The sequence below is a fragment of the Esox lucius genome, chromosome 7 (assembly GCF_011004845.1).
Source record: "Esox lucius isolate fEsoLuc1 chromosome 7, fEsoLuc1.pri, whole genome shotgun sequence".
Lineage (NCBI taxonomy): Eukaryota > Metazoa > Chordata > Actinopteri > Esociformes > Esocidae > Esox > Esox lucius.
Genome location: NC_047575.1, coordinates 37,238,173 through 37,263,243, shown reverse-complemented (window position 1 = coordinate 37,263,243; position 25,071 = coordinate 37,238,173). Strand labels below are relative to the sequence as shown.

Below are 25,071 nucleotides of genomic sequence, written 5' to 3'. Positions count from 1 at the left end.
ACCTGTGGAACAGAAAATACATACACTGCTCAAAAAAAGGAACTCATCGGGTCTCGATGAACGAAATATATTAAAGATCAAAATCTTGACTGTACATTGTGTTCTTTGTTGAGAACAAAATCACGTGACACGGGCCACTGGAAACCAGTGGTTTGCGGGGAGGTCAGTGGCTGGGCAAGCACTGCTGATGATCACACCCAGTTTTACCGACACATATGGCCATCATGAATCTTAAGTTCATTATGTATACACAAGAGATTGAGATGTTTGTTTTCCAAAAGAAAAGTGAGTTACACATGATACGCAACTACGAAACTCAAAACAGCTTGGCCCACAGACCAATAGCAACATCCATAACAATCGGTGGTTGCCACTAATATATGGACGCATCATCCTAATAATTAGCAAAACCATCAATGAACAAGCAGGCCCAATGTTGCGCTGTGTTAACACAACTCATGTTCATTCAAACGTACATCTGTTTGTATCTTAACCCACAGATTACAAGGAAATGCAAGCCTATCTCTACTTGTAATTCTCCTCCTTCAAGATGATCAACTTGGTGACAGCATTGCAAAATTCTTCCTTATTTCTTTTCAGAATCAGAGAGGGTTTTATTGCCAAGGCAATATTTTTCTGTTTCTGGTTTGTTTATAATACAGCGTTTGAACTTAAGTAATACAACTCATTTCTTCCTCAAACCGGCTCCTCCACCTACACTCGTAACACTTGTGTAAGCCAGGGTATTCATTATTTCGTTTGATAAGTATTTTGTCAAAACTATCTACCTTTAATAGAAGGATTTGGGAGAATTCTGAGGTCATTTTATGTTGTAATAGGGTCTGCAGGCAACATCTCGTTCTCAGTGCCCCTTTTTTCTATTGAGTCAGTCATACCACATTCAGTTGTTCCCGCTCTCTCCGTTCTGAGTCTTTGCTTCTTTGTACTGTTTTTCTTTATTTTGTCTGGGATCTGTTTGTTAGATCGGATGAAAACCATTATGAGAAGCCTAAAGACTTAGCAAACGATACAGATCGCTATTCCAATAGAACAACATGCCACGTTTTCACACCACGTCACTCGTCGATCAGCAAAACCCCACCCTAAGCCCTAAAGACTGGGGCTTGGCACCAAGTGAGAGCCAGGCTACTCGGCCAAGACCAAGTTGCTGATTGGCCCTGGCCCCTGGATCAGGCCATCAGTGAGCTCCTGGACAGTCTGTGGCGCTACTTGGCGCCAATGTTCCAGGGTTTCTCAATTGGATTCGGGTCTGGGGAACGTGAGGGCCAGGCAAATGATATCAATGCCTTTGTCATCCAGGAATTGCCTACACACTCTGGCCACTCGCATTGTCCTGCACCAGGAGGAACCCAGGGCCCGCTGCACCAGCGTAAGGTCTGAGGATTTCATCCTGGTACCTAACAGCAATCAGGGTACCGTTGGTTAGCACGTGGAGGTCTGTGCAAACCTCCAAGGATATGCCTTCCCAGACCATCACTGACCCACCGCCAAACCAGTCATGCTGGATGATGTTGCAGGCAGTATAACATTCACCACAGCGTCAGTCACATGCACTCAGTGTGAATCTGCTCTCATCTATGAAGAGAACAGGGCGCCAATAGCAGACGTGCCAATTATTTTGTTCTCTGGTGTATGCCAATCGAGCTGCTTGGTGCTGGGCTGTGATCACATGTCCCACTAGATGATGTCGGGCCCTCATGGAGTCTGTTTCTGACAGTTTGGTCAGAAACATGCACACCAGTAGCCCGCTGGAGGTCATTTTGTATGGCTCTGGCAGTGCTCCTCCTGTTCCTCCTCGCACAAAGGAGCAGATAACGGTCCTGCTGCTGGGTTGATGCCCTTCTGCGGCCTTGTCCAGCTCTCCTCATGCCCATCTCCTGGTATCTCCCCCATGCTTTTTAGACTGTACTGGGGGAGACCGCAAACCTTGCGACAGCACGTATGGATGTGCCATCCTGGAGGAGCTGGACTACCTGTGCAAACTGAATGGGCTGCAGGTACCACCTCATGCTACCAGTAGTGACAAGGACACTAGCAAAATGCAAAACTAGAGAAGAATCAGTCAGGAGGGATAAGTAGAAAGCTATTGTCTGTGGACACCACCTACAAAACGATTCCCTTTTGGGTGTTGTCTTGCTGTTGCCTCTCCAGTGCACCTGTTGTCACTTTCATTTTCACCAAAACAGATGACAGTTATTCACAATCAGATAGACAGATATATATCCCTCAAGTTGAATTATTATTTTTTGAGCAGTGTAGATAAACAGGAACAGGTAATACTTGTAGATACATTGGAACAGGAAATACATGTTGATACACTGGAACAGGAAATACATGTAATTTTTTTAACATCTACTGCCTCAGGTTTAGTAACAGCAAACCCAAACGCAACAAAAGCCGGACAGTAACCAAACAAAAATGAAATACTAAAACAACAATAAATAAATAAAATAACTAGGGCTATCTCAAATTAACTTAAAGTTATCTAGCAAAGAAACCAACTTAAGAGCTTTCTTGTCCTTGATCAGATTCAGGAATTTACTCAAGAGCTTTAACTCAACTACATTTCTGTATATAGAACTTCCCCAATAAAACTACAACATTGAGAACAAAGTCTGTTCTTGTCCTTAACAAAAAAATAAATGTCTTCATTGTGACATCTTGAGGTCCTTGGACTGTAGCCAGCTTAGCATATCATTCCAGATGGATTTGCAATTGTTTGTTTTATTTTATGTTATTATTACGTATGTTATGTTTCTTTATTGTATTAGCTCCAGCCTGAACTGTATATGTTGTGGAAATTACAATGCCTTTGTAAGAATTAGTATTTTGCAATAAAAATGTATCAATTTACCAAGGAACTATATGTAGATACACTGGAACAGGAAATGCATGTAGATACACTGGAACAGGACGTACATGAACAGGTGCTGGTCATAAAATTTCAATATCATCAAAAAGTAATTCCATTCAAAAAGTGAAACTTGTATAGTATATTCATTCATTACCCATAGACTGATATATTTCAAATGTTTATTTCTTTTAATTGTGATGATTATAACTGACAACTAATGAAAACCCCAAATTCAGTATCTCCGGAAATTAGAATATTACTTAAGACCAATACAAAAAAAAATTTTTTAGAAATGTTGGCCAACTGAAAAGTACGAACATGAAAAGTATGAACATGTACAGCACTCAATACTTAGTTGGTGCTCCTTTTGTCTGAATTGCTGCAGTTATGCAGCGTGGCATGGAGTCGATCAGTCTGTGGCACTCCTCAGGTGTTATGAGAGCCCAGGTTGCTCTGATAGTGGCCTTCAGCTCTTCTGCATTGTTGGGTCTGACGTATCGCCTCTTCCTCTTCACTTCCTCTTCACCTCTTCACCCCATAGATTTTCTATAGGGTTAAGGTCAGGCAAGTTTGCTGGCCGATTAAGAACAGGGATACCATGGTCCATAAACCAGGTACTGGTAGCTTTGGCACTGTGTGCAGGTGCCAAGTCCTGTTGGAAAATGAAATCTGCATCTCCATAAAGTTGGTCAGCAGCAGGAAGCATGAAGTGCCCTAAAACTTCCTGGTAGACAGCTACGTTGACCGTGGACCTCAGAAAACACAGTGGACCAAAATCAGCAGATGACATGGCACCCAAACCATCACTGACTGTGGAAACTTTACACTGGACTTCAAGCAACGTGGATTCTGTGCCTCTCCTCTCTTCCTCCAGACTCTGGAACCTTGATTTCCAAAGGAAATGCAAAATGTACTTTCATCAGAGAACATAACTTAGCAGCAGTGCAGTCCATTTTGTCTTTAGCCCAGGCGAGACACTTCTGACGCTGTGTCTTGTTCAAGAGTGGCTTGACACAAGGAATGCGACAGCTGAAACCCATGTCTTGCATATGTCTGTGCGTGGTGGTTCTTGAAGCACTGACTCCAGCTGCAGTCCACTCTTTGTGAATCTCCCCCACATCCTCTCCAGGGTGCGGTTATCCCTATTGCTTGTACACTTTTTTTCTACCACATATTTTCCTTCCCTTCGCCTCTCTATTAATGTGCTTGGACACAGAGCTCTGTGAACAGCCAGCCTCTTTAGCTATGACTTTAGCTTTTGTGTCTTGCCCTCCTTGTGCAAGGTGTCAATGGTCGTCCTTTGGACAGCTGTCAAGTCAGCAGTCTTCCCCATGATTGTGTAGCCTACAGATCTAGACTGAGAGACCATTTAAAGTCCTTTGCAGGTGTTTTGGGTTAATTAGCTGATTAGAGTGTGACACCAGGTGTCTTCAATATTGAATCTTTTCACAATATTCTAATTTTCTGAGATACTGAATTTGGGGTTTTCATTAGTTGTCAGGTATAATCATCACAATTAAAAGAAATAAACACTTGAAATATATCAGTCTGTGTGGAATGAAGGTAGACATTATACAAGTTTAACTTTTTGAATGGAATTACTGAAATAGATCAACTTTTTGATGAAACTCAAATTTTATGACCAGCATCTGTAGATACACACTGGAACAGGAAATACATGTTGATACAGAGGAACCGGTCTCCAAGCATCGTAGCCAATCGTATCACAGACAGTTGTTCTCCAACAGAACTCTCTGCCATTATACTTCTAGATGTCAATTCTGCTGAGTCATGTATCAGCCAGCTGTAGACAAAGCCCATCTATACGTCTGTTACCCCAAGGCCAGTGTCCCTATCAGACACATTTTATTTGTTATAGACAGATGTAATATCTCAAGCCTGTGGCTTGGCTCACGTCTGACCTTGTGTAGCATGACTGGACCTTGGTACAGAGCTGAAGATACTCCAGACAGACATTAGAGACAAAAAGTGAAAGATTGTTTTAATTGAATAGAAATGCAGCCACACATTTGTAACACTGTTAAGTAATAAAGATAAAATAAATGTTATAGGAGTCACAATAATGATAAAATGATTGTTGTTTTTGTTCATTTGATGATTATAATAGCATGATCCACTGTTATTGGGCCCGTGAGCACATTGCTCCTGTACGTTGATGTAGTTAAGAAAAATGTCTTCCACTTATCTCTTCATTCATCCATCACTTTATTCATCCATCACTTTATTCATCCATCCACCACTTTGTTCATCCACCCTTTTTTTCATCCCTCCCTTCATTCATCCATCCTTTTGTTCATCCCTTTATTCGTCCATCGCTTTATTCATCCCAAAATTCTGTCCTCCTCAGGTTTTGGTGACCACAGCGGATGAGAAGGACAAGGTGATCGTGTTTGAGAGAGCCAACGTCCTGTTTGTGTTCAACTTTCACCCCAGTAACAGCTACAGCAACTACAGGGTGGCTGCCAGCCAGGGAAGGTATCATCTACCGAATGCGTACACACATACACACACACATATATATATATATATATATATATATATATATATATATATATATACACACACACATACACACACCATTGCAGCAAGTTATTTTGTTAAAAATCTCAAATTGGTCATGTTTATTAGCAAAAGCAGAGGTCCTTGGTTTTTTCTCCATTTGTATACCCCAGACAGACTGACAGGCAAACAGACAGGCAGACTGATAGACAGACAGGCAGACTGATAGACAGACAGGCAGACTGATAGACAGACAGGCAGACTGATAGACAGACAGGCAGACTGATAGACAGGCAGGCAGACAGGCCGACTGATAGACAGACAGGCAGGCAGACAGGCCGACTGATAGACAGACAGGCAGGCAGGCAGACCGACTGATAGACAGACAGACAGGCAGGCAGACAGGCCGACTGAGAGACAGGCAGGCAGACAGGCCGACTGATAGGCAGGCAGGCAGACTGGCCGACTGATAGGCAGGCAGGCAGACTGGCCGACTGATAGGCAGGCAGGCAGACTGGCCGACTGATAGGCAGGCAGGCAGACTGACAGACTGATAGGCAGACAGGCAGACTGACAGACTGATAGGCAGGCAGGCAGACTGATAGGCAGGCAGGCAGACTGACAGACTGATAGGCAGGCAGGCAGACTGATATTGTTTTAGGTTTATCTTTTCACGCCGATGATGATAGTCTCAGATTGGATGTGAAAATTGCATTTTCTTTCAGATATTTAGGCATAAATTACCCCACATAACAATTACCCCACATAGCCCTTACCCCACATAACCTTAATCCCCACATAACCTTAATCCCCTCATAACCTTAATCCCCACATAACCTTAATCCCCTCATAACCTTAATCCCCACATAACCTTAATCCCCACATAACCTTAATCCCCACATAACCTTAATCCCCTCATAACCCTAACCCCTCATAATATTAACCCCTCATAACCTTTAACCCTTACCCCTCATAACCTTAATCCTTAATAAACAACCTGCTTCCTTTGCTGGAGCATGTAGCTAGGAAGAGAGACAGAGTGAAGAGAGAGATAACAGAAATGGGAAGATTTGGAAAAGAGACAGTGAAAATGGGAGAGCGAGAGAAAGAGAGAGATGAGCTGGATACATCTGTCTTCTTAAAACAGAGTCTTACTCTGTCTGATTCGTTTCGGTAAAGAGGGAACAAAAGACAAAACAGTGAACAGGTCAATAAACTGACGGACAGAAAATACTTCAGTCCTTTGGCCTGGCGCCTGGTGCATCTCTTCTACCTTCTCTGAAAGGTGCTACGCTGCAGGAGGTGATAAATACTGTTTTTAGGTTCTCCCCTGTCTATCTCCTTTCCTCCTGTCGTCTGTTAGACTTGTTAAAATGTGACCTTTAGTCTTTCTTCTTTATTCCCTTCTCCACACAGAAGGGTTTCTTTACTCCTGCCTCCAGACAGAAGGTTTTCATCTTGGTCTTTTACTCCTGTCTCCACACAGAAGGTTTTCATCTTGGTCTTTTACTCCTGTCTCCACACAGAAGGGTTTTATCTTGGTCCTTTACGCCTGTCTCCACACAGAAGGGTTTTATCTTGGTCTTTGGTCCTGCCTCCACACAGAAGGGTTTTATCTTGGTCTTTGGTCCTGCCTCCACACAGAAGGGTTTAATCTTGGTCTTTGGTCCTGCCTCCACACAGAAGGGTTTTATCTTGGTCCTTTACGCCTGCCTCCACACAGAAGGGTTTTATCTTGGTCTTTGGTCCTGCCTCCACACAGAAGGGTTTTATCTTGGTCTTTGGTCCTGCCTCCACACAGAAGGGTTTTATCTTGGTCTTTGGTCCTGCCTCCACACAGAAGGGTTTTATCTTGGTCTTTGGTCCTGCCTCCACACAAAAGGCTTTAATCATGCTGCCTTACCACTTGCACACGTATTGACGTAATCAATCTATCATCAAGTTTTTCGTTTGAATCAGGTGTGTGAGTGCTAGGGCAAAAACAAAAACGTGTACCCCTTGGACTCCCCAGGACCAGGATTGGGAAACACTGGCCTACAGCAACACTGAGAAGCACCAAAGATGCTTCTCATTAGCATTCTACACACTTCATGTGGAGGGAGGTGATGAAGGGAGGTGAGAGAGGGAGGTGAGGGAGGGAGGGAGGTGAGGGAGGGAGATAGATGGATGGAGGGAGGGAGGGATCAATCATATTCCCTGCTGGTGTGTATCGACTGTCTGGTCTCCAGGGGCGACCCCAAGACAAGGAGCTCTCAGCCTACACTCACAAACACACACTCACAGAAACACTCACAAACACACACACACCAGGTGGGTCGATGTAGGAACGTGCCTAGCCCGCGCGCGGGTGTGCGCGCTACTGTAGTAACAGGCTCTTAACTGCCGATTAGTTGGTGAACTGTTCTCTTTACCCTTGACAGCTCACACACACACACACACACACACACACACACACACGCCCGCGCGAACACAGATTTTCAGGAGATCTATTCTGTCAGCTTCTGCAAAGTGTCTTAATTGGGTGTTGGGCCGCCAGAACACCTTTGATGAGCCTTAGCATGGATTTTACACGTGTGCGATACTCTAGCGGGGGCAGTGGCGGCTCCTGATTTGCTGTGTAGAACGGGCTCTTGATTGGCTGTGAAGTACAGGCTCCTGATGGGTTGTTTGGTACGTGATCCTGATTGGCTGTGTTGTATGGGCTCCTGATTGGCTGTGTAGTACAGGCTCCTGATTGGCTGTGTAGTACAGGCTCCTGATTGGCTGTGTAGTACAGGCTCCTGATTGGCTGTGTAGTACAGGCTCCTGATTGGCTGTGTAGTACAGGCTCCTGATTGGCTGTGTAGTACAGGCTCCTGATTGGCTGTGTAGTACAGGCTCCTGATTGGCTGTTTAGTACAGGCTCCCGATTGGATGTTTAGTACAGGCTCCCGATTGTGTGTATAAGTGGCAGTGTCAAAAATTGACAGAATTGTAACATCAACAGACATATGTATAGGGTTGGGTATAATTTCAATTTCATCAATTCTGATTCCAACTTCGCTTATTGAATCTGGTTCTTATCGAATCCTGGTTCCGATTCCAATATTTTTGGGAGAGAATAATTACAACGTATTTCAAGAAGGAGAGCTTGCGTAACTTAAAATAAAAAATCTGCACATTTAGGCTATAACCAATAAACTGTCGACAGGATACAGGAAGGTTTCTTTTTCCCTTATTTTATAAAAAATAAATATTATTTCTTATAAGGATTGATCAACAGAAACATGCACAAACTAAAACTGTTTAAATAAATAATAGAAAAATATAACCTAAACGAAGACTGGATGTGACCCCTTCAGCACTTTCTGTACTAGAAGGGGGTCAGTGGGGTTGAACCGGAGGTCTAGCGGAGTTCTAGGAACTTGTATCTAAGAAAAATATATATTCATCATTCCTTTACCTTCAATATAAAAGGCGAATGTCAGCTCATCTGTGTTAGAGAATGGAGAGAGAATGGAGCCAAGGGATACATGACATTGTTTAGCTAAGTTATGTTACTGTGATAAGTGGCCTTTCTAGTTTTAAAGAAATTACTAGCAAGCTGGGTAGATTACTTATTTTACCCTGAGGCCAGTTGGCAGGTTATATATAGTATAATATTAATTGTGATAAATATAATAGTAAACTAGCTAGCTTGGTGTCCATGTATGTTAGTATAGTATGCTCCCATTAGCTAGCTAGCTAAGTTAGCTTGCCACCAGTCAGTATCCTCCACATTGGCTAGCTCGCTGTGGTTGCTATTGATATTTAAGTGACAATAAGTTGATGTGCTAAATTTGGGGATTAATGTTAAAAGAAAATGAAAATAATAAGGAATGAAATTCCAGTAATATATTACAGGACGACTGACAGCCCTACTGTGCTTTGTGTACCTGAGCGTGAGAAGTTGCTACTGTTAGCTGTATGTGGGACGCTATTATGGCTGGAACTGGGGGACAGCAATACATCAAACACGGTTCATTCCTTCAAATTCACACCATGTTAAAGAAAATGCTTAATCATATTGGAAGTGCTTCCTCCCTTGCACAAACTATAGTTCTCACGTGCCTGCTTTGTTGACATACTTTGTGAAATGACTTGACATTAGGTCTGCCGTCCACGTAGCAGGTACTGGCAGATAAGTGCAACTTTTATGGACTGTGAAATGCGTGACTGAAATGCAAACGTTAGGAACCGAAGCAGAATCGAAATGCACATGTCTGTTCGAATCCACGATCCTTGGAAATTTGGAACCGGTTCTAAATTTATACCATATGAAGGATTTTATGAAACTAATGAAACAATCCCTCGTACAAACAGTGCTGCAGAGGCAGCCTTGCTAGTTAGATACACAATGTAATCTCAGCTGTGTAACAAGGTAATCCGGTTCTGTAGTGTTTTAAATAATACTTTTTGAAACCAATGGCAGACACTAAACATTGTGGCCACCAGTGAGACGTGACTGCAGTTTGCATTCAATTATGGGTGATATTCACCATGTAAGTAAGCAAAATGTGTCTACTTGTTCCCTTAAGCCTAAATCAAGGGCTGTGGAGGCAGCTTTTGTAACCTGGACCGGTGTAGATAGGGATTGGCCGTAAGGAAAGTGGCAAGGGTGAGGGCCTAGGGCCTGGAGTTAATCCCAATACCAACATTTTGTGTACGACAAAAAAAATTGTAGGTAACTGAAAAACTTGTTTTTAACAACAGTTTTTGGGACAGATGAATGTAAACAAATTTACCAGACTTGTATCAGCATGTATAAGATAATCCATGATGGTATTTACAGTATTTGGTCTAATTATATACCACGTGACTATGTAAAAGAGAATACATTTCAAATTATATATTATATTATATAACTTTTCCATGACCTTTTTTTCTAAAATGACAGGACAGTTCTATTATTTAAAAGTGGAACATGAAATTGCATTATTCAAGTCACAAAGTCTGTCCCGACATTGATGGGTTTATTGATCCTCTTACCACTCTCTGGAAGTCACCCTCTGGAAGTTTCATCAGCAACACCTGACAACGTAGAGCATTTCAACACGTGACAACGCAGGGCATTTCAACGCGTGACAACGCGGGGCATTTCAACGCGTGACAACGCGGGGCATTTCAACGCGTGACAACGCGGGGCATTTCAACATGTGACAACGCGGGGCATTTCAACGCGTGACAACGCGGGGCATTTCAACGCGTGACAACGCGGGGCATTTCAACGCGTGACAACGCGGGGCATTTCAACGCTTGACAACGCGGGGCATTTCAACACGTGACAACGTGGGGTATGTTAGATTCTGTCCAAGTTTGATCCATGAACAAAATAAATGCAACCGGAAGTCAGGGGAGAGCCATCTTTATTCAGCATGAGTCTATGAGGTTGGCCTTCCATTTTCTCTCATTTTCTCTCTCTCCCATAATTACAAGTTAACACAATCTTTTATGCCAGGATACATAGGAGGCGGTCAATGATTGTAGCCAACCATTACACAGTCTATTATCCTCCAATAAGAAAGGTTTATCCTACATGGCAACTCCAACAGGAGATATGGACAGAATGTATGGACAGGATGTGGGGGCCCATGAATAACAGGCAACACGTCCTATCTATGGTCCTTTGTTCAGAGTTAGTCAGCACATTTGTGTTGTGTTAAGTTTCTCATGCCCATTTCCTATCAGGTATTTCAACACGTGACAACGTGGGGTATTTCAGTGTAGGACATTTCAATGTGGAGCATTTCAACGTAGGGCATTTCAAGCAGGTTGGTCAGGGTAAAGAGAGGAAGGGCACAGGAGGCAGATACCCATGTTAGAGAGAGAGAAAGAAAAAGCATAGATCAGGATAGAAATTGCTGGAGGAGGGAGGGGAGGAGGTAGTGTGAGAGAGGGAGGAAGTAGAGGAGAATTAAGTAAGGAGGAAGGATAAAAGCAGGTTGCTGTAAAGGGAGAATGAGGGTAGGTTGCTGTAGAGTGGGGATGAGGTCAGGTTGGAGTGTAGGGGGGGTGAGGGCAGGTAGTGGTGTAGGGGGGATGGGGTCAGGTGGTGTTGTACGGAGGATCAGGGCAGGTAGTGGTGGAGCAGTGTAGGGAGGATGAGGGCAGGTAGTGGTGGAGCAGTGTAGGGAGGATGAGGGCAGGTAGTGGTGGAGCAGTGTAGGGAGGATGAGGGCAGGTAGTGGTGTGGGGAGGATGAGGGTAGGTAGCAAGTGGTGTGGGGTGGATGAGGGTAGGTAGCAAGTGGTGTGGGGAGGATGAGGGTAGGTAGCTAGTGGTGTGGGGAGGATGAGGGTAGGTAGCTAGCGGTGTGGGGAGGATGAGGGCAGGTAGTGGTGGAGCAGTGTAGGGAGGATGAGGGCAGGTAGTGGTGTGGGGAGGATGAGGGTAGGTAGCAAGTGGTGTGGGGTGGATGAGGGTAGGTAGCAAGTGGTGTGGGGAGGATGAGGGTAGGTAGCTAGTGGTGTGGGGAGGATGAGGGTAGGTAGCTAGCGGTGTGGGGAGGATGAGGGTAGGTAGCAGTGTGGGGAGGATGAGGGCCGGTAGCGCTGTAGGGAGAATGAGGACAGGTAGCGGCGGAGGGAGAATGAGGACAGGTAGCGGTGGAGGGAGAATGAGGACAGGTAGCGGCGGAGGGAGAATGAGGACAGGTAGCGGCGGAGGGAGAATGAGGGCCGGTAGCACTGTAGGGAGGATGAGGGCCGGTAGCACTGTAGGGAGGATGAGGGCCGGTAGCGCTGTAGGGAGGATGAGGGCCGGTAGCGCTGTAGGGAGGATGAGGGCCGGTAGCGGCGGAGGGTGAATGAGGACAGGTAGCGGTGGAGGGAGGATGAGGAAAGTTAGCGGTGGAGGGAGGATGTGGTCAGATATGGTGATGTAAGGATGAGGGTCAGGTGCAGCTGAATAGTGTCTTGTTTTTGCAGGTTTTAGCAGAAATCCCTCTTGAAGCTCCTATTTCCGACTGTCTTTCCCTCTTTCTCTCTATTTCTCTCCACCCCCCTTTCTCTGTTTCTCCCTCGTTCTCCCTCCTCTCTGGTATCACTCTTCTCGCCTCTCACACTCTTCCTCTCCCTAACGCTATCTCTCCAAATACTTGTCTTCCTCTCGACTCTGATACCTCTTCTATTTCTTTCTCTCTCATCTTCTCTCTCTCTGTGTGCATCAGCCCACTTTAGCATGTTTAGTCAGTGTCATCTCCAGTGCCAGTGTTAAGCATGTAATGTTATTGAAGCCAGACTCCCTGACTTATCACTGTAGAAAGATCACTGAGGACCCCTAGTGGTGGGGATTGATACTGTCTGTAGATAGATCTCTGATGACCCCTGGAGGTGAGGACTGGTACTGTCTGTAGATAGGTCACTGCGGACCCCTAGTGGTGAGGACTGTTACTGTGTCTGTAGATGGGTCACTGAGGACCCCTGGTGGTAAGGACTGGTACTGTGTCTGTAGACAGGTCACTGAGGGCCCTAGTGGTGAGGTATGGTACTGTGTCTGTAGTTAGATCACTGAGGACCCCTAGGGGTGAGGACGAGTACTGTGTGACTCCTAGCCCATAACAACACCGCCCTATTCAGATTCTCCTAGTTCATGGATTGCACCTCTGTGAATTGGTCACGTATACTGTTACGTCTAAATTACACTAGGGCTTGGAAATACATTGACATTGTGCTGTTAAATCAGCATTGCCTTCATATAATTCAAATTATTCAGACAGATGTCAGTGTTGTTATAAGGCAACAAAACATAAGTTAGCTGGCTCAAATTCGGTGGACACCCATGAAGTCTTACTATAGGTGGTTAGCTAACATCTTATTAGGATAGCTCCCTCACCAGCAAGATGCACCATATGTTGAAGTCTTTCTTCTCAGGGAGGAATGGAAGGTGTTCCAGGCTCATGCACGCTATTTGCATAATAGCCTGGTGACAAGGTTAGAGTTATATTAACTAATATTGATCAGAAAGCCATTTCAATGCTTTTAAATGCCTGATAGATTTTTATAATCTGTGTGGTAATCTAGTAGTGGAGGGAGCTTGACTGGTGGCCTGTCCTCTGTTCTCTCTCCATAACCACACGTTCTCTCTCCATAACCACACGTTCTATCTCTATAACCACACGTTCTCACTCCGTAACCACACGTTCTCACTCCAGATAGATGTGTAATGTATGGAGTTGTCCTGCTTAGTTCTGTTTTACGCATTCCATTTCCCCCTCCCCCTACTGTAGATCCCTCCCCCTCTTTCTTACATCCATCAACCCACTTTGATCTCTCTCTCCCTTCCTCCCTCTTTATGTCCTTCCTTCTTCTCTTCCTTAACCACTGGTTTAGATATTGTATCCAGCTGGACAGCGATGCAGAGCAGTACGGAGGTCATGGCCGACTGGAGACCAGCACTGAATTCTTCACCCAGCCGGAATCCTTCAGAGGTGTCAACGGCCAATGGATGCCTCACTCCATGAAGGTGTGTGGGTGAACTCCGCCTCATGCAGCTCCAGAAATGTACCCATGGAGTTGGCAGGGGCATATTATCACACTCACCATGTTACAGTCTAACATGAAGGTGTTGTCATTCTTCTCACCTCACAGAATATCCCCCAATTACTGTCGTTCTCTTTCCTCTCTTTCTAGCCATCTCTCTCTCTTTCTGCCTCTATGTTTGAGTATTTTGTTAGTCATTCCGTTTCAGTATTCTTTCTCTCTACTTCCTACTCCTTACATCACTTGATCATTATCCCTTTCTGTTAGAAGGAAAGCAGTTTCCTTCCCATGATTGATCATTGGACCGCCGTCTTTATTACACACACACACAAACACACACACATAACCACACACTACTTCTGAGCGATGAATGCCTTCAGAGGTCGGTTAAGTTAGGTTATTATAAAATAATTGAAATTTCTGCCTCCCTGTCCTGTTTTTCTTTTTTTTTTTGTTTGTTTTTTTACATTAAATGGATTATGAATAAATTACATTAACTGATGTGTGTATTATGTTAACCATTACTGCAGCTCCTTGACACATGCCGCACACTCATCTATTTAGCTAGTTTAAGGTTAGTGGTGGTTGGCATCGCTGTGAGTTTGTATCCCCCCTCTGGGGCGTTTATTGTGGTCTACAATCATTGGTTTTGTGTCAAGCGGGGAACTTCAGTCCTAACATGCTGGTGTATGTCGTTCTACTGCATTCTTCAAAAAACAGTAATAACGCTATTGTCCTTGTGCAAGGCACAATGTAATTCCTAATTCATGTCACTCTGTGTCTGCTACAGCACTCTCTTGAATTACTGGTGCCCTAGGTAAATATGAAAAAAGGCTTTGATGTCATTGTTGTTCATCAGCTTGATCTTACACTCACAAAATCATATTAATCTAACCTTTAATTGAGATGAAATTGTTAATGAATTAATGTGTTTAAAGAGAAAAATTATCTAGAAAACATTAATTCCCAAAGAATTATCAACAAAATGTAATAGATGTAGATATTGTTTTTACGAATTTTATAAGAATTCAGCACTCTCTCCACTCATACATGCTCACTCAATCCAGTAGCCTCTGTCAATGCCTGATGAGACACTACTCACTGTGATATTAAAAAAAGGCAAGGATCCGGAGAAGGTTGGTTCATTTTAGATTAGATTAGGTTAAACGTTACAGGTCAATCTCACTTTTCAATACCGATAAAAATAATCCTACGGGCCTTGCTAATAGACTTCGTTGTGGATTAGTTTTTCCTGCCCCTGATCACACCAGTTCACACCGTAGTGAATTAGTTGTTCCAGCCTGATCACTCCAATTTCCACTCCTTTTTTTCTTTTCTTTTACAAAAATGTTACATTACATTACACTTCTCTGCAAGAACCCCAAGTGCAAGGATATGGACCAATCACACATTGTCCCCCAGATTTAATCTCCAGAGAGGGACAAGACAAGGTTGCTCATTGCTGCTGTTTGTCTTTGCTCCCACCATCAAACCATCCTATCCCAGATAGCATTATATGAATATAACACCAAATACACTTCTAAAAAATATATCTTTACGCTGATGACATATTTCTCTGTATAACCAGTTATGAATAGTACCATTCATAGGCACTATTACACTTATGTTTATCATATATAATATTCCTTTCATATTGTCCATATACCCCTTTTCTACACTCTTGAATTGCTGCTAGTTTACGTTGTATACTTTCAGTTTCTTGCCTTACTTAATTTACCTAATGCTACGGCGTGGATGTCGTGTGCCATATCATAAGAATTTCACTGCTATTTTGTGAATTTGACAATAAAAACACTTTCAAGTAAGTGTCCAAGTTATATTAGACCTGATAGATGTTTTTGGTACCTTCTATGGCAAAACAATAAATTGGAATAAGAAGCTTATATGAAGGCAGAACCCCTACTGGTTTCAACACTTACCACTCAAGATCTTTTCTAAAACATCACTATATTTCTTTGCAAACAGCTGGACTTTATAGTTATCCCATTTATTTGGGATTACAAGGCTCAAAGCTAAAACACCATCTGTAAGCCTGAAATGAAAGTGGGTTTAGTTCTCCCAAATGTTGTATTCTAGGCCACAATCGTGCACGCTGTTGCACTCCGGCTCAATGAGTCAGCTGAGTCCCCTCGCAGGCTTAACATGGAGCATGGAGATTGCCTCCTGTGGTGGTAGTATCCCCAGTACCCCTTGAGAAATCAGTTTACAGATACAATCCTGTGGTACCTAGTACAGTCTACATTTGGAAGCAAATGAAGGCACATACTGACCTTGAGGTGGGGAACCCTGCATTCGCACCCACCGACTTGGGCAGGGCTTTTGACAAATGGAGAGAGTTTGGGATTCTTCTGTCCGGGATCTGTATCTAGACAGGGCTTTTGCTCAGCTGAGAGGAAAGTACGTTCTACCAATTTTTTTTCCAATATCTAGGGATTGTGTAAGAAAACATCTTCCAGCATTTGAGACCACTAGTCCTGACAGATTAAATGGCAGGACTATACAACACATTCCAATGTGCCAATCTATCCTCCACAGACGCTACCGAAGCGGAATTGGAAGGGAGGCTGGGTTCTTTGCTGGGCTCTTCCCAATGGCAGACACTGCCAGATTGAATTCTAGGAATTACACAGATTACTCTAAAGTGAAAAGTGAAGCAGAGAGAAGGGACTGAGCACATGCTTATCCACACCCCTATTCTCTGTCCTAAACTACAGGACTTCTGGGCAGAAATGTTTAAAGTATTTGGAGCCCCTGTACGCCCAGACCCACTTACTGTCATTTTGGGTGTATCAGACACACTGTTTTTGAAAGTTATTATTACAGTATACAGTTTACAGTATTTGTGTTTTTAATATTTGGGTCCTGTTTAAATTTGGTCTGACCTGTCTCTGTATGTTGTTGGTCTAATTCGATTTTTCTCTGTTGGTAAACAAATAGCAAAAAATGAATAAGAAGCTTGAAAAACTCTGATTAGTTTGCTGTTGCTTAACAACAAAACACATTTGAAAACAACATATGAGGTGACACAGGTGAAACTCTGATTGGTCATCTTTTAACATTCTGAAGTCCAGAGAACTACAGAAACAAACTTTAATACCTCTGCCAACGTTTGAAAGCTTACTTCCAAATACACATGGAAATGGTCCATTAACCATAGAGCCCCAATTTGCCTGAGTGTAAGATCAATTTAGTAAACAAGTTAATAAATAAAAATGACATGTATACCTAGGGTACCAATAATTCTGGAGGGCACTGTATATTACAAACATCTGAATGTTAATATAATGTGATCTCAGGGGGAAAAAAGGGTACAGAATCAGTTCTACAACGCCTCCAATAGCACAGAATCACATTTCCTCATCTCTATCTCTCCTTGTCCCTAATATATTCTTTCTTTTTTCAGGTCTACATTCCCTGCCGGACAGTGATCGTTCTGGCCAAAGAGGACATAGAATAGTGTTCATAAGTTATAGGGCTTAGGTTAGCAAGGAGGTGGGCTGTTGTCCTGTTGGCTGGATGGTGGATGGTACCAGGCATCGCTGAACTGAAACTCCCGTACCAACTGGAACCGCCATCCCAGCAACCACTAGTCCAGAGGACTATGACATCACCCTTCTGGTGTTCCAGGGATGTCCGAAGGACAATGACATCACCTTCTTGTGTTTCATTTTGTTTTCCAGGTTAGTCATAGCAAATGATACAGCTTTAAGCAGTTTAAAGTGTTCCAGGGCATTTCAGTAAAAGTTACACACCCACACACTGGGCATCATTAATGTAAAGGATCCAAGTGACTTTAAGTGTCTGACTTGTCTTAGATATGCATAAATGCCTTGATTACCCACCCCCACAAGGCTCGGTGGTTGTACACTAGATAGCAGAGTGCACACTGGTCTGCCATTTTGTGTCTTTTTAATGTGTAGGACAACAGAAAAACAGTTACCATTTTGTGTCTCTTTAATGTGTAGGAGAACAGTAGAAATGTAATACAATTTTTATTGTGTCGGACAGAAGAAAACAGTCACCATTTTGTGTCTCTAACGTATAGGAGACCAGTAGATAACAGTTACCATTGTGTCTTTACAGTGTAGGAGAACACAGTTTGTATATTAAACTGTGTTTAGGTTAATCTTTATCTGTTGAATTTCTTCATAATAAATATAATAGTATATTATGGAAAACTAAGAACTGTTTATAATATTGACAATAAATACACAGGGACCCTTATTTTGTCTGGAATTCAATTTTCCCCTCACTCTTTCCAACTGATATTATTGGAGCAGTAAAGTGTACTTACATTTCCCCCTCACTCTGTACAACTGATGATATTATTGGAACAGTGAAGTGTACTAGTGATTTTAGTTGGATGGGTATTTGGGTACATTTTGTGCAATTTGGGGGAAATTGTTTAAAGACTAAAAGCACTGCAAAAGAATGATGATAATTCAGCACTAGTAGAAACATCCCGTGCACTGGCCAACTAACAAGACAAGAATAGTAAGACAAGAATATACACTCACCGGCCACTTCATTAGGTAAACTTTTTCAACTGCTCGTTAATGTAAATATCGAAGCAGCTAATCGCGTGGCATCAACTTAATGCATTTAGGCACGTAGACATGGTTAAGCTGATCTGCTGAAGTTCAAACCAAGCATCAGAATGGGGAAGAAAGGTGATTTAAGTGACTTTGAACGTGGCATAGGTTTTGGTGCCAGACAGGCTGGTTTGATTATTTCCGAAAATGCTGGTCTACTGGGATTTTCCCACACAGCCATCCCCAAAGTTTATAGAGATTGGTCCAAAAAATAGAAAATGTCCTGTGAGCAGCAGTTCTCCGGGCGAAAATGCCTTGCTGATGGCAGAGGCCAGAGGAGAATGGCCAGACTGGTTCAAGCTGATAGAAAAGCAACGCTAACTCAAATAACCACTTGTTACAACCAAGGTATGCAGAAGAGCATCTCTGAACGCACAACATGTCAAACCTTGAAGCAGATGGGCTACAGCAGCAGAAGACCACACTGGCCACTCCTGTCAGCTCTGAACAGGAAACAGGCTAAAATTTGCAGATGCCCACTGAAATTAGAGAATAAAAGATTGGAAAAAATGTGTCTGGTCTGAGTCTCGATTTCTGCTGTGACATTTAGATGGTAGGGTCAGAATTTCGCAACAACATGAAAGCATGGATCCATCCTGCCTTGTATTAATGGTTCAGGCTGGTGGTGTAATGGTGTGGGGGATATTTTCTTGGCACACTTTGGACCCCTTGGTACCAGTTGAGCATCGTTTAAACGCCACAGCCCACTTGAGTATTGTTGCTGACCAGGTCCATCCCTTTATGATCACAGTGTACCCATCTTCTAATGCCTACTTCCAACAGAATAACGCCATGTCACAAAGCTCACATCATCTCAAACTGGTTTCTTGAACATGACAATGAGTTTGCTGTACTGAAATAGCCTCCACAATCATCAGATCTCAATCCAATAGAGCACCTTCGGGATGTGGTGGAACGGGAGATTCGCATCATGGATGTGCAGCCGACAAATCTGAAGCAACTGCGTGATGCTATAATGTCAATATGGCACAAAATCTCTGAGAAATCTTTCCGGCACCTTGTTGAATCTTAATTAAAAGAATTAAGGCAGTTCTGAAGGCTAAAGGAGGTCCAACCTGGTACCATGGCCGGTGAGTGTGCAATTAAGTGGCAATTATTTATCTACATGCCTCTCTGCACCTTCATTGGAGTAACAAACAATCAAAAGATTTGCCAAGATGACTGAACTGTAAAACATTGTGTAACTGCATGACAATGTATAACAATATAAAACTCTTTATAACACTATGTATACAGTACATGGGAAATTCTGTTGATGTACAGCGCCTTGCAAATTATTCATACTTGACTAATTCTCTAATTTTACTGAATCACAAAAGTATATTGAAATGTTGTTGTTCGATATTTGACAGACACAGAAAATCTATTCTGACAATCTAAGGTGACATTGGTTTCATTTTGAGAAATATTTTCGAGACAAATTTACAACTGAAGTATGTTGCTTGCATATCTATTCAACCCCTGTGCTGTAGGAGCTCCCAGTTTACACAAAAAGACAGAAAGATATTTCCAGAAAGAGGCTAGGCCTAGGTTTTGTGATAAATGTTAAAACATCATTGGTCGGTCTGGGAATCTGAAGGAAAATGAAGAAAAGAACATTCTATACAAGTTAGAGATGAGGTAACAAATACAGCTCCGGAAAACATTAAGAGACAACTGCACCTTTTTCTTTCCTTTCCAAAAAAGTTGAAAAGGAAAGTTTTGAGTGAGGAACAGAAGTTCCCCACTCAAAACCTTCCTTTTCAACTTTTTTGGAAAGGTAAGGAAAAGGTGCAGTGGTCTCTTATTTTTTTTCTGGAACTGTATGTAGATTAGGAAAAGGGGTACAAAATGTTTCTGAAGTGTTTGGAAAACCCAATCAGCATAGAATCAATAATCAGGAAGTGAAAGCTGCATCACACCACAGGCACTGCGAAAAAAGGCACAGAGAGGCCAACAATCACTTGGAGCTACAGAGTTCAGGTGCACCAATAAATCACATCAAGAGCTCTGCATAACACTGACCTGTATGGGAGGTTAGCATGAAAAAAGCTGTTTCTCAAGCCTCAACACACTACCTATGATATATGGCAGCATCATGCTATCTGGATGCTTCTCATCAGCAGGGACGGGGCATCCTTGAAGAATAAATGAATGCAACGAAATACAGAGAAATACTTCAAACAACTTCCTTCAGTCTGCTTAAAAACTGAAGCTCAGGAGGAAATTCACATGTCAGTGGAAACATGATTGCATGTACAAGGCCAAAGCACCGCTGGATTGGTAAAATGTGAATGTCTAATCCCATTGAGAATATGAAGAACTATATTTAAATTGTGGTCCACAAATGTCATCCAACGTGGCTGAAGAACCCCGAGCAAATCCATAAAGATGAAAGGGCCAAAATAATTTTTATGCTGTGTGCATAACAGGTAAATAGTTACCAAACGACTGAAAGCTTTTATTAAAAGAAATTCATTCAGCAGGAAAATTTTTCAGTAATTGGTGCATACCTTAGTTTCTGCAGTCTCCAATGTGAATCCTCTAGTCCGCTCGAGAGCAGCTTCATCCCTAAGTCTCCTGGGTGGTTGTAGTCAAGTTCCAGTTGTCTTAGATGCAAGGGGTTTGACTTCATGGCCAATGCTTGAAAAGCAAAGCCTTTTTCATTGACTCCTCAGAATGACAACCTGCAAACATATGTTTGCCCAATAGTCATTGGATCTCTTCCTGTTGCAACACACTATGACATATAAAACAATGTTAAAAAAAGGTTTTTACTCCAAAGTCACTTCACAAAATATGGAAAAACAAAGGGAAAGAACTGCACAAAAATCCAAGTATTTGATACACTGCTGATTTTGCAGGTTTTCCTACTTACAAAGCATGTAGAGGTCTGTAATTTCTGTCATAGGTACACTTCAACTGTGAGAGACGGAAACTAAAACAAGAATCCAGAAAATCACACTGTATGATTTTTTTATAATTAAATTGCATTATATTGCATGACATAAATATTTGATCACCTACCAACCAGTAAGAATTCCAGCTCTCTGTTAGTTTTTCTTTAAGAAGCCCTCCTGTTCTCCACTCATTACCTGTATTAACTGCACCTGATTGAACTTGTTACCTGTATAAAAGACACCTGTCCACACACTCAATCAAACAGACTCCAACCGCTCCACAATGGCCATGACCAGAGAGCTGTGTAAGGACATCAGGAATAAAAATTGTAGACCTGCACAAGGCTAGGATGGGCTACAGGACAATAGGCAAGCAGCTTGGTGAGATGGCAACAACTGTTGGCGCAATTATTAGAAAATGGAAGAAGTTCAAGATGACGGTCAATCTCCCTCGGTCTGGGGCTCCATGCAAGATCTCACCCCGTGGGGCATCAATGATCATGAGGAAGCTGAGGGATCAGCCCAGAACTACATGGCAGGACCTGGTCAATGACCTGAAGAGAGCTGGGACCACAGTCTCAAAGAAAACCATTAGTAACCCACTACCCCGTCATGGATTCAAATCCTGCAGCGCACGCAAGGTCCCCCTGCTCAAGCCAGCGCATGTCCAGGCCCATCTGAAGTTTGCCAATGACCATCTGGATGATCCAGAGGAGGAATGGAAGAAGGTCATGTGGTCTGATGAGACGAAAATAGAGCTTTTTCATCTAAACTTCACTCACAGTGTTTGGAGGAAGAAGAAGGATGAGTACAACCCCAAGAACACCATCCCAAGCATGAAGCATGGTGGTGGAAACATCATTCTTTTGGGATGCTTTTCTGCAAAGGGGACAGGACGACTGCACCATATTGAGGGGAGGATGGATGGGGGCTTGTATCGCGAGATCTTGGCCAACAACCTCCTTCCCTCAGTAAGAGCATTGAAGATGGGTCTTGGCTGGGTCTTCCAGCATGACAACGACCCGAAACACACAGCCAGGGAAACTAAGGTGTGGCTCCATAAGAAGCATCTCAAGGTCCTGGAGTGGCCTAGTCTGTCTCCAGACCTGAACCCAATAGAAAATCTTTGTTGGGAGCTGAAAGTCCATATTGCCCAGCGACAGCCCCGTGCTTTGTAAGTGGGAAAACCTGCAAAATCGGCAGTGTATCAAATACTTGTTCTCCCCATTGTACATAGCAGCCAGAAACTCCTGGATGCTCAGATGAACAAAGCTGTACATCTTCTCCTGGTACAGCCCACACTCCTCTCTGAAGATGTGTGTGCAAACTCCTGAGTACACCGAGGCTTCTGTGACATCAATGTCACACTCCCCCAAGTCTCCCTCATAGAATATTACATTCCTGTTGGAAAGCCAGTTTTCCAAGTTTTAGAATGATCTCTGCAGATTTAATCTGTGATTCTGTCTCAACCTTCTCTTTTCCCCCTGAATATTTCAGTTTTTTGCTCAGTATGGTAAAGATCAGAAAATGTTTGTACATTTGAGTCTTCGGCAGGTCTTCCTTCTCTGCTGCACCCAACAGTGTTTCTAAAACTGTGGCTGAAATCCAACAGAAGACTGGAATGTGGCACATGATGTGGAGGCTCTTTGTTGTCTTTATATGTGAGATGATTCTGCTGGCCAGGTTGTCATTACTGATTACTTTTCTGAAATACTGCTCCTTCTGTGGCTCATTAAATGGAGAGGAGCAGCAGAAGGAAGCAGGTTCCCCTTGATGAGGTTTGTAAGAAGCACATCCACTGAGGTTGATTCAGTGACATCACAACAGCTCTCTTTGTTCTAGAAGTCAAGGGGCAGTCAGCACTCACCCAGACCATCAAAGACAAACAAAACTTTGTAACTGTCAAAGCTGGAGATTCCTGATTGTCTGGTTTCAATAGAAAAGTGATGTAGAAGTTCCAATAAGTTGTTATTCTTCTCTTTCAGCATGTTGAGCTCCCGAAAAGCGAGAGAGAATATTAATTGAATTTCATGATTTGCTTTTCCTTCAGCCCAGTCCAGTCCAGGATAAACTTCTGCACAGAGAATGTTTTTCCAATGCTAGCAACTCCCTTTGTCAGTACAGTTCTGATTGCTTTTTCTTGTCCAGGTAAAGGCTCAAAAATATCAATTACATTTGATTGCTGTTTCTTGTGTTGCTGGTTTCTTGGATGTTACCTCAATTTGTCTCACCTAATTTTCTTTATTGACCTCTCCACTTCCACCTTTAGTTATGCAAAGTTCTGTGTAGATCTTGTTGAGAAGACTTGGGTTACATTGTTTAGCTATTCCAAATATACATTAACATTTCCTCTTCAGGTTAGATTAAAATGTATCTTGACACACGGCAAGCTCACCTAGAAGCTCACCTGCCAGCAGACACTAGTGACTCCCTGGCATTTTGCTTACGTTAGAATTAATTTCTGAAAATATTTAACTTCCTAAATGCTGAGTGCAGATATACATATACATTTGTATTCCAGGGTTAATCTATGGAGAAATAAATTATTACTAATATCCTAAAGAATCTCTTTAAGGAATGATAATAAGCTCTCACAGTTCTCTAGTATGTTCACTAGAGCCTGCTGTTTAATTTTTCTTAGAACATACAATGTGATATGCAGAGCCCCCTTTCTGGCACTGCTTTCCTGCTTATCTTCTGCTTCTAATTTGTCATCCTCCTTCTGACCCTCAAAGCATTCTGGAAGAAATGGACACAGAATCTTCATGAATTTCTTCAGATCCTTTTTCACCATAGCGATTACATTTTCTTCATGCAACTAAAATGGATCAAAGGGTTTGAAAACTGAGACATTATATGGAGACAAACTATGAACACAATGCTAAACTGTAAAATTGCTGAAGAAAATGCATGCCATGTTAGTGTCTTCCATTTTACCCTTCCAAATTTAGACATAAGACTGCTCACCATGAATATGATATTTTGGTCTGTTTTATTACTCTGAGCAGACTGACCACTGGATAACCTTATGGGAAAAAAATGATTTTTCACATAATTTCACGTTATTCATTTTAATGCATTAGTCTCTCAAACTAACTTATATTTTTGTTGTGTTCTGTTCAGTTTTACTGTTGTTTATGTGACGGTGCAATGTGTGCTTAAAAATGAGGCAGTGAAAAAATAAAGAAAAGGAAGACAAAAACTTGAGCAAAGCATTTTCAAGACTTTATCTAAAAAACACACCTTATGTTTGGAAACAAGAAGCAATAGTCTGTGATCCCCTTTGATTAACAGAACCAGTATACACTCACCTAAAGGATTATTAGGAACACCTGTTCAATTTCTCATTAATACAATTATCTAATCAACCAATCACATGTCAGTTGCTTCAATTCATTTAGGGGTGTGGTCCTGGTCAAGACAATCTCCTGAACTCCAAACTGAATGTCAGAATGGGAAAGAAAGGTTATTTAAGCAATTTTGAGCGTGGCATGGTTGTTGGTGCCAGACGGGTCGGTCTGAGTATTTCACAATCTGCTCAGTTACTGGGATTTTCACGCACAACCATTTCTAGGGTTTACAAAGAATGGTGTGAAAAGGGAAAAACATCCAGTATGCGGCAGTCCTGTGGACGAAAATGCCTTGTTGAAATAGATTCCATCACT

General features: G+C 42.5%; 1 protein-coding gene across 3 annotated transcripts in view; it reads left to right on the top strand.

Annotated features, from left to right (window-relative positions):
• gbe1a (glucan (1,4-alpha-), branching enzyme 1a) overlaps nucleotides 1-18,138 on the top strand; it is a 119,290-nt gene extending 101,152 nt beyond the window's left edge. For all 3 annotated transcript variants that reach the window (XM_034293245.1, XM_029120846.2, XM_029120847.2), the window contains exons 15-17: nucleotides 5,244-5,371; nucleotides 13,744-13,876; nucleotides 17,318-18,138. In XM_034293245.1, the coding sequence (XP_034149136.1) occupies nucleotides 5,244-5,371; nucleotides 13,744-13,876; nucleotides 17,318-17,371 (315 nt within the window). In that variant the 3' untranslated portion in view covers nucleotides 17,372-18,138. The remainder of the gene's footprint in view (nucleotides 1-5,243; nucleotides 5,372-13,743; nucleotides 13,877-17,317) is intronic.
• The last annotated feature ends 6,933 nt before the right edge of the window (nucleotides 18,139-25,071 follow it).